Genomic DNA, 16,489 nt, shown 5'->3' with positions numbered 1-16,489 from the left:
TTTTGAGCGAGATCTGGAAATACTTTTTGCCTTTTCATACTCCTGGGCTGATATAAGTGCCTTCATTTAGCGTTTGGTGATGCTGTAATTGAAGAGCTGTTGCAGTTCAACATCTTGTAATCCATTTATTAAACCAATTTGTTCTAGAAAATCTTTAGGTGTCTGAGGGTACCCCAAATGCAATAATCTTTTAATATATCAGCTTCAAATTCTTGCAGGCTTTCATTATGCGTTTGATATCAAACTTTCAGCTCAATTTGGAAAACCTGCTGTAGATACAAAATTCCAAAACGTTATTTTGAAGACTGTTTTTCCTGAATTTTCATTTCTATGTGATGGATTTATTTGCTAATTACCCAAGCAAATTTTTATAAAAAGTTTGTGAACAATTTTACTTCGGTTCATTTTTGAGATATTAATCTAGTTATGAACAACTTTCCAGAAATATTTGAATCATCATAATTAGTCTACAGAACCATTCTGTATTGGTGGTGTGGTGTTGCTTTATTGTGATTACAGCGAAATCTGTTTTAATTTTTTCAAATCTAAAGTTATTCACATATTCCACATGAGATTTCACATCAAATGAAACAAAAAGCCCATTTATCGAAAAATTAAGTTATGTGGTGTTGGTTGACAACAATATACTATTTACTAATCTTTAGCGTATATTTTAGAAAAATTGCTTCTTGTTAAATTATCAGTAACTCAATGTATCATTAATCACTAGGTCTTCCTTTTTCTGACGTAGCATTGGTTCTAAAAAAGTGTAGAAGTGCTATAATAAGTCATTCCTTTGCAAGAACACCCACAGCATTAAGATAAATGGTGTGTTGTCTCAATCTGTTGACGTCCTCTCTGGAGTACCACAGGGGTCACATTGTGATCCTCTACTTTTTGTCCTCTTTGTTAACGATGTTGAGAAAGTCATTAAGTATTCAAAATTTCTCAACTGTGCTGATGATAAAAAAATTTATAAAGTCATTACTTGTCAGTATGATCAAAATCAGCTACAAGAGGATCTCAGCAGATTTAGCGATTGGTGCAAACTAAATGAATTAAAATTGAACATTGATAAGTGTTGTATTATTACTTTTCACAGGAAGCAAACAATTTTAAATTACGATTATAGCATTGATAACAATCAGCTGTCTAGGCAGGACTGTGTTAAGGATTTAGGTATTTATTTTGATTGTAAATTAACATTTCGTAAACATCTAGAGGTCACAGTAAACAGTGCATTTAAACAATTAGGGTTTATAACTAGAAACACTTCTCAATTTTCATGTTTTGTTTTACCAATTCTTTTTAATAGTCTCATTCGCTCCAGACTAGAATATGCAATAGTTGTATGGGGACCTTACTATCAAACATCTATAGACAAGCTTGATCGTGTTCAGCATAAATTTGGTAAACACTGTCATAACTGTAGTGCTTTTCATGACCTCTCTGTCCCATACAGTTATAGTATGATAGCTGATCACTTGAAACTATGAATTGGCGAAAAGATTATTTTTGCCTAATATTCCTTTACAAAATTGCTAATAATTTGATAAATTGCCCTGAACTTTTAAATTGATGAGGTCTTAACACTCTTCATGGAACTAGGCATACTTGGTTCTTTCATCTACCATTTCATCAATTTAATTATAAATACTTCAAGTCTCTTACTCATATGGTGAGACTATGTAATAGGTACCAAAGTGATCTGGGCTTATTTTTCCAGTCCTTAGAACAATTTCAAAATGTGATAAAGAGACTGCTATTTGTGTGATATTAGTTTGTATTCAAGTTAATTATCAGTTTTTGTTAAACTTTACTAATTATTTTCCAATGTTATGCTTACTTTGAAAAATTTTATATATTATATTTTGTTCCAATGTAAATGGGATATCGGTTAATAAATAAATAAATAAAAGATGTAGTGCTACACCACTCTGTTCCTTTGAAAAGTGTAGCAAAAAAAAGTGTAACACCAGTGTAGATAAATAGATAAATCTACACCTGCTTCTGATAGGGTAACTATATACACTCATTACACTTGTCTTGCACAGTATCATCCAACTGAGTTTAACGACTGGTTAGCTGTCAGATGTGTTTGTTCTTTTTAGTGTAATTTAAATTTAAAAACTTTAAAAAGCTTTTAGTAATTTGAAAAACTAAAGACTTATATCAAAGGTTAACTACACTAGAATGTTCCTTTGTTTAGTGAGAGAGCCATGATTTTCGTTTGACACTAGCCAATGTAGCCTACCGAACTACACTCAAAAGTGCTACACTAGAAATCAAAGGAACAGACCTATTATTTGATTGGTTTCTTTAGTGTCACATTTTATGGTTGATAATTAACTTTAATTTATGAAATTGAAACTATTTAAACTGATTTTTTTTAGTATACTTATGTATGCCAGTTCAATTATAAGGTTATGGCTATACTCTGTTCACTGAGTACTATACATACCTACTATATCATCCTACTATAAAGTAATTTAGTAATCAATTTTTTTCTGCTACTGTGGTTAAATTTTGAATTGCTGGAAGAGGCTGGATAACTATACAACCAAGAACATGTGCTTGTAACCAAATTAATTGTAACTTTAAAATAAAAGTTTAAATGTTTATCTTTTAAATTTTCGGCTTGTTTGTGGATTAATTTTACAAATGGAAAGTTTTTAATGACAATTAAAGAGTATACAAGAGTATGTTATTGATTATTCTCCTTTTTTTATATATAAAAATAGACTAAAAAACTAGTTTATTTGAAAAACTCAAGCATTAAGTAAAACACTTCTGTTGGTATATTTAATTAAAATTAAATTTAAACCATTCCACTTATTACCATTTACAACAGAAGTATTTTACTTTGATGTTCGATTTTTTTAACTATGTGGTATAAAGTTTTAAGTTTATTTGGGCTGGTTTATGTAGGAGGTAGGAATTTTTGTGTTATATATTTCTCACAATAAATCTGTAAGAATAAATCCAACCCCTTCGAATAGATATATCAATGATGCTTTGGATTCCAATTTATTTTAATTAAACTATTTATAGTACTTTCAGAACTAAATTTTTAACTCTTATAATGGGACAATGACTATGATATTCAATAGAAAGTTTTGTTATTAGTTCACTATTTAGCATTACAGAACAAAATGCTTTGTCATTTCAATTAACTGCATCGATGTGGTTTATCCCCATGTGTCTCTCCATAATTGGGAAAAAAGAATTGTACTTACATTGTACTTACATAATAAAAATTGCAAACTAAGAAGTAGCTGCAATACTTATAATATTTGATGTTTCCCACAGCAGCTCTCAACACTCAATATCACAGGTCATCACAATTACTGATGTTATTAGTGGGATAATCATTTTTTTTCTAATATGCATGTTAAGTAAATGCATTGTTAATAAATATGTAAAATCAGCTTTATTGTCTTTACAAAAAGTTTTATATTATTTCTGAACAACTTTGATACCTTTGAAGAGGCCTGATCCCACAAAAATGAGAATTTCTATTTTTTTTTAATTATGTCCTATAATATGATTAAAACTCAAGATTACGAACTTCTTAAGCTCAGTAAGTTGAACTCTGCACCACCTAAACCGTATGGCAATAATTATTTCACAATAATCTAATAAAAGACATCAGTGTATTAAAGCTGATAGTACCTCTAAAGCTTAGAGTCACATGATGAAAATGTATTTATGTTAACTCAAAAATAAATTCTAAATCTTATACATTGCTATAGAGCGTTCCAAGTTAAGAAAATAACATTGCGGAGATAGGGCCATATATTTCTTATGGACGATAGAAGCGCAGCGATGCCACGATGAACACAAGCACAGTTCAGGGTTGTATAATTATTTGTATTTTCGTTTTCACAGACATGAATTAAATTAATGTTTTTTAACGTAATTGACCAAAAGTGCCCATTCGAAACAAGAGATGAAAAGTAGGGAAAATGATTTTAATTAAATAAATAGTATTTACAAAAGATAATTTTATTTTATCTTATTTTAATTATAGTAACGACAGTTTATTTGTTTTTCGGTAAGAATATCATATACCATGAATCATAGAAATCAGTAGCAAATATTGCTTAGTTAAATCATACACAGATTTAAAAGCAAATAAACGGACCGCTTGGAATGCATATATCTAATTACTAATTGTAACTTAAAATAATATGGTGTACGTATGTAAGCAATTTTATGTCGTTCTCTGAGACTACATAATGATAATAAGGCTTTGTGGTTCTTCAGTTGTTATTCTGACTTTACAGTTAAATGTTAATTAAAAATGGAAATTCGAAAAATATATCGACAATCTAGTAAACCGCACGCCTGAGAGTTTTGGCAACACTGATCTCCATAAGCCTAATGTTATTTTCTTAACGTGGAACGCTGTATAGATTGCAACACTTCTGCTAATGGTACAAAGGTCTGATGAATAAGTGTCAGAAAGAAATTTGTCTCGCCTAAACTAAGAAAAAGAACACATCTGCAAAAATATTTAAAGATTTGCTAATTACACATTAATATTACATGTTTTATGTTTTGTGCAGATCAACACAAAAATTTTTGTTTACCCTGATAAGTAATAAAAAATTAAAGACATTACTTATTATTTAACTAACCTCGTTTTCGTAAGCCTCTTCCACCACCCTGATAGGAACATCAAGACCATAAACATACACATAAATCTGATGATCTCCTCCAAGGGCCCACAAGAAAAATGGTACTGATGACAATTTCTTAAATTCCTGACCAGCATAAGGTAGCTCCCTCCAGACAGAACCAGTGGTTGAAAGGGTGTGAACTCTACCTTCATTGTTGATTCCAAACAGCAAAGAACTAGGCATTTTTCGTATTTATTAATCAATTAAAACATGATAAGATTCACCAATGCTTTGTTTAAGAATATACTAATTTGTTTTGTATGTTTAAAAAATTAAACAAACTTATTATTTCCTTTAGTGCCTATTTTCTACTTTAAAAACAATGTAAATATAACGTCTGGTTAAAAAAATGGTATTTGTTCATTTGTTGTTTAATGTTGACAATCCAAACGTCAACAAAACCGTAAACATAAAATATATAAAAGTTTTGACATTTTACACTTCTTCCTTTTTTAATTCAGATGAGACACTTTTATTTAAAGTTTCTTAAAAACAGTTAAATTTCTTAAAGACAGTTTTACATTATGCTATTTTCATGCTAGGCAAGAGCCATGCAAGATAGATCATGGAACTGCGCATGCCCACGGGCTATTTCCATGCAATTCCTGTGCTAGACGAAAAATTAGAACATGTTCTATTTTTCATGCTATTTTCTTGCAATTTATCGTTAAAATTCATGTTGCCGACATAACAATTTATAATAGATTACAGAATAAAACATAACCTTATCTCTATCTTTAGCGTCTATCATAAATTGCCCTACACACAATGGGAATAAATTGAGATATAGCTGATTCTGATACTCTAAAATTGTACATTAGAGATCGAAACGTTTCACCAGTTGCCAGATACCTTAAAGTTATAATTAATTTTGTCCTTGATGTAATGCACTGGCGAAAATTGGTATCTCTTTTCTGAATTAAGGGATTAATTTTTTCCAGGAGCTTAAGGAAAGTGGACTCGTTCATTCGAAGAAAGTTTTTAAAACTTTGAAGGTCTCTAGCATCCAAGAACTCTTGGGACAGAATAAATAACAATCAGAATGCCCACTCTGCTTGTCTAGATACAGTCCATCTAATTTCTATCTATAATTTACTTATCGATAATCGTTGCACGTCATTATCATTGACAGAGATCGAAGTTGAGTTGCCAATGTATAAAAAATCCTTAATCCATTTTAAATCAAATATTATAATTATTGCAAAAGTGGACTATACAACAAAACAAATTAATATTTAATGTAAATAAATAGAAACAAAACAAGAGTTAAAAAATAATCTTGTTAAAAACAATTTGAGCCGCTTGCATGCGTCGTATAAAGATGTAAAATGGAATACTTAAACAAAAACATTTTTTCATTACTTATTATATAACATTAGTCAACACCGCGACTGTCAGTGTTACCAATTTATGCCAAAATATCACCTTTATTCGATTACAGTTACAGTGTGTTCCAAACAAATGTTATTCATAAAAACGCTTTATAATGCATTTATACAAATTAAATGAAACATATTATTGTGTATTTCTTTAAGTTAACATTAATAGAATTCTTTAAATATTATTTCTTCTCGTAATGCCTCGTACCTATATAATAAAATATGTCTAGTGGCTGTAATGCTAGTGTACTCGGCAAAGTGATTCTAAAAGAGCCCTACCGCCCACGGTTCGTAGACTTACTACGGTTGCCTCTTCCGACTAACCAATGAACATTAAGCCCGCATTACTAATAAAGTAAACTGAGATATTTAAGAAACGATAAATAATAAAGCAAATAATAAACTGAAAGATAATTACCACCAACAAACTGTGATAATAAATGGGTTTTGTATTCTTGTGTACTCTAGTGACGTAACTCAAGCATCCCCACCCCGTCGGAAGAGGCAACCGTAGTAAGTCTACGAACGGTGTTTCGGTGAATGGTGAATATTTTGTGTTGGTAGGTATCATGTGACCTCACGGGCTATGACGCGGATGACGTGCAACGGTAAGTAAATTAGATGAAGTTGTGGCCTGTTTGCGGGAAGCAAAAGTAGTCGGGGCACACTTTAAACTGTTTTATTGATTTATTAACAATAAACTACATACTAAAAACAAGTAAGAAAACTGTAAGAGTTGTTTTCGTTGTCACCTCGTCGTGTGATCGTGTTCTGACAGCCATCAGCTGCTCTGATCTCCTCTTTTCTCCGTCAACGTTCCCTCACTTCGGTAGCACAGTCAACCTATGTGTGGCTGGAGGTTAACTGTCAATATGCCACAAAGTATAAGTACGCGCATCTCGTTCGCGCAGACGGAATCAGCCATGTTTTAAACGAAAGCAGTGCTGTTCAGTGAAATTTTATCTGGTGTGCATAGAAAAATTAACCCGGTTTAATTGATTTACTTTTAGTTGAAGAATAGATTAAATTATTTCAAATTTATTAAATTAAAAATTTAATTTATGGTTCTGTCGTAGCTTGTCACAAATTTCTCAATCCGAGTCTGTGTTTCCGTTTAAAATATGGCGATCGCGTGCTGACACACTTCAAAGGCGGCATCTGAGAGTGGGAATTCTGATTGTTATTTATTCTGTGTCTGTGTAAAAACGAGTTTAAGTAATTATTTGAATAATATTTTTCGAGTTCCAAATCCTAACTTCACTTTTTTCGAATTGTAAATACAAATTTACTGTTTTAAATATATAAGTTGAGTGATTTTTTTCATATTTCAATTCTAATTTAATCTCATCAATATAAATAACTGAATTTTTCTTTAAATGTTAAGACACATTATGGAATTATTGGTACATCTTTTCTTAAAAAATTTAAATATTGTTCTGAAGCTATTTTCTTGTGGCATTTTAAAGCAATTACTATTTTAATGGGAATAAGCCACAATTGAAGGTTACAGTAAGTTTATTGACGTTTCAATTTCCAATCCGGAAATCGTTCTCAAAATACAAACATTAATAAATTTAACAATTTTTTTTAATTTAAATTTAAATATTGTTCAGCTTTAATGCTCTAAACCACAGTTCACGTTCACACTGATGCTTTTTATAATTTTCACGAGAAAATCAATAAAAAGTGCAACAATTTTTACTATTATTGTCGCAGTTTGCGATGTAACAAATATTACCTACCATAGTTTTAAATAATTATAGTTTTTATATTTTATATAAATAAAGTTATAAAAATCTTACGGTGATGACAATTTTGGCCGGTATGAGCGCTTTAAAACGTGACGTTATCGCCTCCCGTCAGCGTCAGCTGCACCTACACAGAATGAATAGAAAAGTTTTATGATTGCCCGTCCCGGTCCCACTGGTCCCACTACTACAATACAATCTGCAAAGTGCAAAATTTCCCGAAAAACCTAACTATTTGGAGAAAAACTGACAATAGAATCATTTTCCAAAATTCATAAATCATATAGGTCCCGTGGCTGGCCACAGAATTATTGGGATTCATTTGTCTACTTATTAATTATTTTAATATTTCCATTTTATGTCATTACAAATTATTATATTCTGAATTACGTTTACACCAGTGATTATCCCACTTTTAATATTTCCTCGAGTCCAAACCTGGTTCTTTATCTCCAACAGTGTAGACGGTTTTACTTTACAGTTTGATTTGATTGTTGTTGATAAGCCTAGCCACTAGGTTCAAAAATTTTGGTTGGAGTAGAAACTGTGTTTTACTACTGTATAATTTGCAGTGTAATTAGTTTGAATAATTTGATGTATTATTCGATTGCATGGTGTTAAATGTAAGTATGAAATAATATATCAGAATATTTTTAAAACCGGAAAATTTGATTTGTGAAAGAAGTAACATACACCAGACAAATCAGTAAATAGGTTAGCTTTAGCTTTCAAATGCCAAAAATCACTATCGATAAGTGTCAAAGATGGAAGGAAGCTTTGTTACTAGCGGTTAATTTTTTGTAAATCCCTGTTTTATTTATTAAGTATTAATGGAGTTAATAAAAGGAACATGCTTTTTTTGTGCGAATTCAAAAGTAGTGTCTGACTTCGAATCTGTACATAGTACAATTATTACATTATTTTCAGGGAAAATAAAAGAAGATAAGGTATGTTTATATTTATTGTGTTGTGGAAAGATACTAGTGTAGTTTAGAGTTCTAGTCATTTCTAGTAGATTAATAGTAAACATTTAATTGTATCTTTAATAGGTTAAATATATTTTATATTGATGTAGGTGATAGCAAAGAGAAATGCGAGATGATAGAATTCATTAATGTTTGGATTCTAATGTCTCTCTATTGTGCATGTAGGGAATGGAGAAATACATATTCAGTTCAGATACAAGAGCTAATAACACTATTTACTCCGAAAGCAATTGCCACCTTAAATCCAAAAATTACACCAGGGCTAGACTTGATTACTGTTATAATCTTAAATGAAATACCAAAAAAGTAATTATTATAAAACTAATAAGAGAATAATGCAGCAATAAATTCACAAAATTATATTCCTTAATCTCATAGCATAGTAAATATTATCAACCCTTCAGTGGAAATTAACAGTCATTTTAGATGTAAGTCATGCTTTTGATCAAATCCTGATTTACTATAAGCGGTAAAAAAAATGATTTGTGAAAGTTAGACATCTGTAGATGTCTTTCATGAACCTGACTCATTTGGTGAAGTTGATCTATGAACAAAACTATGAAATATAACAGTACTGAAAACATTTATTTGTCTGCAGTGTGTTCTCATAGCAAGACAGAGTGACACTGTTTTTTCATTAGTATAATAGTTGGAGTATTTATTGTTTTTCTTTCTTTGAACAGAAGGTTCATGAAGTTTTGAAACATATACTTCAGTTTGAAGTAACAGTTAATAAAAAAAGTTTAAACACAAAATTCTCCCATATAACATTCACTCTCCTAAAAGGGAACTGTCCACCTGTAACCATGAAGCCACCACAACTCAGAAGACACAAAAAATTGTGTCAAATATAATAGCTTCACTTTTATAATAAATTTAACTGGAAATGCCACATAACAAAAAAAAACAACACGATTTAAAAACTAAAGAACTACTAACTTATAGGAAGGACATCTCATTCATCAATAGAAAATCTTACCCCACAAATTTAAATGCTATTCTGCATGATATCTATGAAAAAGATAATTCTAGTCAAAGAAACCACCATCATATTCATGACTCTTGTTGCCTCATATATATTATTGTTTTTTGAACAGTACTTAGTTCACATTTGAAAGCCAATAAGTAAACACCTATTCATATCTATGTTGAGATTGAAGTTTTTCTTTCGCTAGTTTCAGCTATCAGCCATAACAGGTTATTGATACTGATAACAAGTGAAATAACATGAATAATAAAGTGATTAATTGTAAAGATATAAATGTGATTAATTATTAAGCAAAAGCAGTTGTAGTGTAACAAAAAACAATAATCCAGTGGTTTCCTATAACAACAAAATCAAGATCAAAATATTCAGATGTGTGATACACCTCAACTGTATGCGCAGTCACAACAATCCCTTACAATATCATTTTCATTTTATGTTTTCCTAAGTAATGAACAATATGCTTCAAATGTACCAAATAATGCCCACCAATATAACTCATACTTTCCTGCACCACTAGTAGGTCAACCAAATATAAGAAAAAATGTTGCCAATATATTTATTCAGCAGTCAATTACCAAAAAAACTACAAAAATAAAGGAAAGCAAATCCAAAAGCAGAAAATACAACAACCACCAGTGAGTACCAAGAACAGACATAAACCTTTAGAAAAACTAAACGATAATGATAATATACAAATAACACCCACACCAATAACACCCACACAAGTGACATAATAATTAACTATAAATTTTTATTTTTAAATACCAATCTATAAACCACTAAAAAATGTATAAAAAAACATTTAAACCTTGGTTTTAGTTTTTTTTATAACAATTTAATTTACGAACTGCTTCATTTGAAACTATAAATATGTAAATGGTTTGAATGCAGTTCATCATTTGATATTCATAGAGAAAGGACATAAATTGGCCTGCTTTCTACAATTAGCTAATGATAATAGTTAAAGGTTGATTTAAAGTTAATTCATCATCATAAGTGGCTCGACAATCTGTTGTGGATCTTGGCTTGCTCACAAAGAAGTCGCCACTCTTGTTGATTCCTGGCAACTTCCCTCCATCTTCTAACCCTTAGAATCTGTAGGTCTTTAAAAGTTAATTAGTAGTAGAAAAAAGATAGTAAGGAAAAAGCATGAATAGGAAGCTGAAATGTCTCCTGAAAGTAGCAAAAGTTAATTCTGGGAAGAAGAAATAGAAATAGATGGCAATGGACAATAGAAAAAAGTAAGAATAAAAAAAAACGATGCCATAGAGCATTACATTTATCAAATCAACAAAAAAAGACACACAACTATCTCAACAACATCTTCAAAACATAATAATGGATACATATTCTTCTGAAAACCCAATAAATCAATCTCAATCAAATTCATAAAAAAAATGTCAACATTCAAAGCATCAAAAAAAAATGTAATTAACATGACACACAACTATTCACTACAAATGAAATCCATGATTAATTAAAACTATAAACAAATTTTCTTAGGTCATCTAATTATCAAGAGTATAATAATTATCAAGAATAAAGTTTGCTAATGTTTGGAATTCAAGATATCCAAACTTCTCTGACGTAATAATAAAAAGTTATAAGTGGTTTAAAAAAAAATACATAAATGAAGGAGTGTTCTTTGAAAACTACCACCATTATGTTTATCTCAGCCATTCGTCTGAACCTACTTCTATCCCATGTTCCAAATGTTTAATATATACCCACATTGCAGTGAACTGCACTACATTAATAAGCTGTAGGAAATGCCAAGGAAAACATCCAACAAGAATGTGTACATCTCCTCTTCCAAAGAAATGTTTGTTATGCAATGCTGAAGACCACCAAGCATGGTCACCTAAATTTGCTAACAGACCAGCTATACCTATCGAAGGAATTCCTAATGCATGCATTAACTCAATGAACAAAAAATCCTCTGAAATTGCATCAAGCAGAATACATTCATCAATGACATAACCATATTATAGAAAGCTATACTAACAAATTAAATGACCCTAAAAATAGCAATCTACAAGAAATTATGATTAAACTCAAAAAGTGTTTTTGTACATCTATATAATATTGATTCTACCCCAGTATTTAGTGGAAATCGACTATTTATACTTATGTTCGATTTGGAAAATCAACCAGTGACTCACCAACTATTGGAATTTCCATAAAAATTACAATTTTTGTTAAATATATACATCTCCAGATATATACAAATATCACAAATGTATTTGTAACTCCAGATCTTTATTCTTCTCAGTACTCTCATCTCTGCCGTTTCCAGTAGCCTTTACGTTGTGGCTGTGTCAGGTTTTTTTTCTGAGGTGTATGTCATTATCGGTCTTACACTGGCTTTATAAATTCTTGACTTCATCTCAGTGTCAATGTGTCTATTTTGCCATATTGTGTTATTAAGACATCCTGCTAGTCTATTTGCTTTTTGTACTTGATATCCCACTTCTTTGTTTAGGTCTCCATAGCTAGACAGTGTAATTTCCAGGTATTTTATTTCCATTACTTATTCAATACTGATGCCATCAATTTCTTTTTTACATCTGGTTGGTTCTTTGCTGATTACCATTGTTTTAGTTTCCTGAGATGAGATTGTAATATTAAATTCTTTTGCTCTTATGTTAAATCTGTGAACCAGTCTTTGCAGACTATCTTCATCTTGGGCTATCAATATTGCGTCATCTGCGTAACAGAGTATTTTGATTTCTTTGTTTCCCATTCTGTATCCTCTTCCTTTGTTAACAGTTTTGATTATTTCATCCATGATCAAATTGAAGAGCATGGGGCTCAATGAATCCCTTTCTCTTATTCCGCTGCCCATTTCTATGGGTTCTATCTATTCCATCTATTCTGACTTCCATTTTGTTGTTTTGGTAGATGTTATTGATAGTATTTATAATATTTATTGGAACTTCTCTATTATACAGAAGATGGATTACATCTTTGAGTCTTACTCTGTCATACGCTTTCTTTAGGTCAATCAGACACAGAAATGCTGGTCTATTATACTCTAGTGATTTCTCAGTAATTTGCTTTATAAGGAATATTGCATCGATCTTCCACTACGAAAACCCTGTTGTTCATCTGCTAAACTTATCCTCTGATTTATTAGCACTTATAAAATTTTAGTTGTAAGTTTTAGCGTAGTATTTAACAAGTTTATACCTCTGTAATTTTCTGGCTGTTTTTTATCTCCTTTTTTGAATAGTAGAATTAGTTAGAAGAAGAATGGGGAAAATTTAAAAATGCGATGATAAAACAGCTAAATCAATATGTAGAACTACAAGAAATAACAACAGAGGGAAACGAACATCTTGGTGGAACGATGAAGTGAAAAGAGAAATAAAAGAAAAGAAGAAATTATGGAAAGAATACATACAAGACAAAACACAACAAAAATATGAAAATTATAAGAGACAAAGAACAAAAGTTAAAGAGATAGTTAAGAAAGAGAAAAAGAAGAGTTGGGAAAAATTCGGGGAAAAAATGGAAGAAAATAGCACAGAAAACGTAAAATTATTTTACAGAACACTGAAAAACCTAAGAAGCAACAAAGAAACGAAACTGAAACAAATAATGAACAAGGAATGAACAATAATAAACGACGATAAGACAATAATGGAAAAATGGAGGGAACATTTTCAGCTGATACTGAATGGAAATCAAGCGAATACAATGGAGAAGGAAAGCCACAACAAGAGAGTATCCACGAGAAACACAGAAAATCCAGAAACTATAGAAAAAGAAGTGGAAGAAGCAATAATAAAGATAAAGATTGGAAAAGCACCAGGAAGCGATGAAGTAGCACCAGAAATGATGAAATATATAGGAGTAAAAGCAAAAGAAAAATTGTACATATATAAACTAATATGGAAGAGAAAAGTAATACCCAGAGAATGGACAAATGCAGTAATTATACCTATATACAAGAAAGGAAACACAAGAGACTGTAGGAACTATAGAGGTATATCACTACTGTGTGTAGCAGCAAAAGTATACTAAACCATAATAGAAAGAAAATTAGAAAAGAAATAGAACATAAATTAGAGGATGTACAAAGTGGATTCGGGAAAGGACACAACACACAAGACCATATATTTACCATGCAACAAGTAATAGAAAAAGCCTGCATGCAACAAGTAAAAAGTAAAAATAAAAATAAAGAAATATATCTGAGCTTTATAGACATGGAAAAAGCATTCGACTCAGTCAAAAGAAAAGATATATGGGAAAGCCTAAAGAAGAAACAAGTAAGTGAAGAACTGATAGAAGCAACAAAGAGTATATACATGAAAACAACAAATACAGTAAGAATGTTAAATATACAGTCAGAACCATTTGAAACAACTCAAGGAGTTAGACAAGGGGAAAGTCTCAGCCCAGTGCTATTCATAAATATAATAGACGAGATATTGAAAGAATGCAAGAAAACATTCAAGAAATACTGCATCGGTTGGAACAGAATGCAAATGATAAATGCTGAGATGTGTATATTTGCAGACGACATAGTATTAATTGCGGAAACTGCAGAAAAACTGAAATACAACTTAGAGAAATGGAACCTAGAAGCAAGCAAATACAACCTAAACGTAAACAAAGAGAAGACTCAGATAATGAAAATATCAAGGAAACAAGGGACGAAAGATCAAATAGAAGTAATGATAGACCAACAAAAAATAATACAGACAAACTCATACAAATACTTAGGAACAGTAATCAACAATAAAGGAGACATCGAGGGCGATCTTAACAACAGAATGGAAAACACAGGAAAACTATTCCAAGCACTAAATAGAGGATTCCTTAATAACAAAGAAATATCAACAAAGACCAAGATGACAATATACAAAACAATATATAGACCTACAGTGACATATGGAGCAGAAAATTGGATATTAAGCAAAAGACATCAGAGCAGAATTCAGACAGCAGAGATGAAATACCTCAGAAGAACGATAGGAGTAAAGAGAACTGATAGAATCAGAAATGAAGAAATAAGAGAAAGACTCAAAATCAAACCGACACTCGAGTCAATCAAGGAGAAAAAATTGGCATGGTTCAGACATCTAACCCGGATGGACAATAATAGACAAGTAAAAAGAGTGTGGGATGCCAAACTAATAGGGAAGAACAGAAGAGGAAGACCCATTAAAGAATGGAATTCATGACATCTCGCAGATACTGCAGAGTAAGGGTAAGACTTGGCAGGAAGCAACACAGATGGCATCCAATAGGAAGGAATGGAGAAAGTTCGTTAAGAGTTCGGACACCTCAGAAGACTGTCAAATATTGTAATTTAATGAATTGTATTTTAAACGGCCCAACACGGAATGGTACAAATGGGTCTACTGATTAAGTAAAGTAAGTAAAAAGAATTAGTTTGCTTATTCTCCATATCGATATAATATGAAATACACTGTTTTCCAGATTGAATTTCATTTCCACGATTGTGTAGCTGATACAATCGATGCGTTTCACATTGTTTTCAAGTTTCTCATGCAGTTGTCCACTGTAGGAATTTATCACATTCCCTGTAGTTGTGGTCCAGTGTATACTGGGACAACAAAACGTACTAAAATTTTGGTTTAACTGAACACAAAAGAGGAACTGTCACCTTGGTTATTAGAAAAATTTCAATACCAATTCAGACCAACCCACTGAGCTCGAGGCTACATAAAGGCTATAAACAGCGCAGATATTTGAGAATCTTCATAAGGGGTTTAATGTCTGCCTCAGTTGAAGATGAAATGTGAGAAAGAAAAAATTCCAAGCCATTGCCTATACACCCGTAAACCTATGTGGCATTGTAAAACACCGACCTTGAAAACCTACAATTCTTTAAACAATTAGTCAGAATTTATTTTTTAAATTTATTATTTATTAATTTAAAATTATTTTAAAAGAAAAGGAATGTGTCCTCATTTTCTTTCATAATTTTCATTCCATCATTCATCCATTTTCTGTTATTAGTTTTTAGCAGTAGTAAGCACTCTTTCAATATAATAACAACCATTTTGTGTTTTAAAGGAGGTTAAATAAATAAATAAATAAAATAAAATAAAAAATAAGGAGTAGAGAAAAACGTTTTGTGTTTTATTCTCTTAATTGGGAAGAACCAAATAAATAAATAAGCTGTTCATAGCTTAATTGCTAGCATATAATATGACATTTAGTATAGCTAGCATATAATATATAGCATATAATATATGATCAATACATATAATAGCAACATTTAATATACATATGCCATATACTAAAAAGTTCTCTGAGATATCTATTTTCTTTTAGCTTATAAATCTGAAACCTCCAAAAGTGTGTCCACTATGTTATCATAGTTTTGTTTTAATGAAAAGAACCCACGATGATATTCTGCATTCAAGTTCGGCCGAAAAAGTGCATGAGAATTGTCATTTGTGTGGAAATTCAGAAGATGTTATAAATGTTTCAAAATGGACTCATTTTAAGTCAATAATTGGCAGAGATTTTCCTTGTTCAAATGATGAAATTATATCAAATGTATGTTCCGATTGCCTGTATTATCTAGAGACGAAAAGTACAGTCAAGGAAAAGTTAATATCAGAATACGTAAGTACATTTTTTAGGAATAAATAAATTTTGTGTAATGTATATGGTAATACATGCTATAGTTCATTTGAAAATGATTGATAGCACAAATTTTATT

The 16,489-nt window shown here is 30.9% G+C and overlaps 2 protein-coding genes across 3 annotated transcripts in view; one reads left to right on the top strand and one right to left on the bottom strand.

Annotated features, from left to right (window-relative positions):
* The window catches only part of Pex23 (tectonin beta-propeller repeat-containing peroxin 23), a 47,954-nt gene extending 42,589 nt beyond the window's left edge, over positions 1–5,365 (bottom strand). The window contains exon 1 of the mRNA XM_072520380.1: positions 4,641–5,365. Coding sequence (XP_072376481.1) covers positions 4,641–4,865 — 225 coding nt within the window. The 5' untranslated portion in view covers positions 4,866–5,365. The remainder of the gene's footprint in view (positions 1–4,640) is intronic.
* A 2,712-nt stretch (positions 5,366–8,077) lies between these two features.
* The window catches only part of LOC140432468 (uncharacterized), a 39,329-nt gene continuing 30,917 nt past the window's right edge, over positions 8,078–16,489 (top strand). The window contains exons 1-2 of one of the 2 annotated variants that reach the window (XM_072520379.1): positions 8,078–8,432; positions 16,096–16,392. In XM_072520379.1, the coding sequence (XP_072376480.1) occupies positions 8,421–8,432; positions 16,096–16,392 (309 nt within the window). In that variant the 5' untranslated portion in view covers positions 8,078–8,420. Of the gene's footprint in view, positions 8,433–8,549; positions 8,757–16,095; positions 16,393–16,489 lie in introns of those variants that run through there. The other variant, XM_072520378.1, reaches the window with a different exon arrangement.

The sequence above is a fragment of the Diabrotica undecimpunctata genome, chromosome 1 (genome assembly GCF_040954645.1).
Source record: "Diabrotica undecimpunctata isolate CICGRU chromosome 1, icDiaUnde3, whole genome shotgun sequence".
Classification (NCBI taxonomy): domain Eukaryota; kingdom Metazoa; phylum Arthropoda; class Insecta; order Coleoptera; family Chrysomelidae; genus Diabrotica; species Diabrotica undecimpunctata.
The sequence above is the reverse complement of the archived record's forward strand: the minus strand, read 5'-3'. Positions and strand labels throughout refer to the sequence as shown.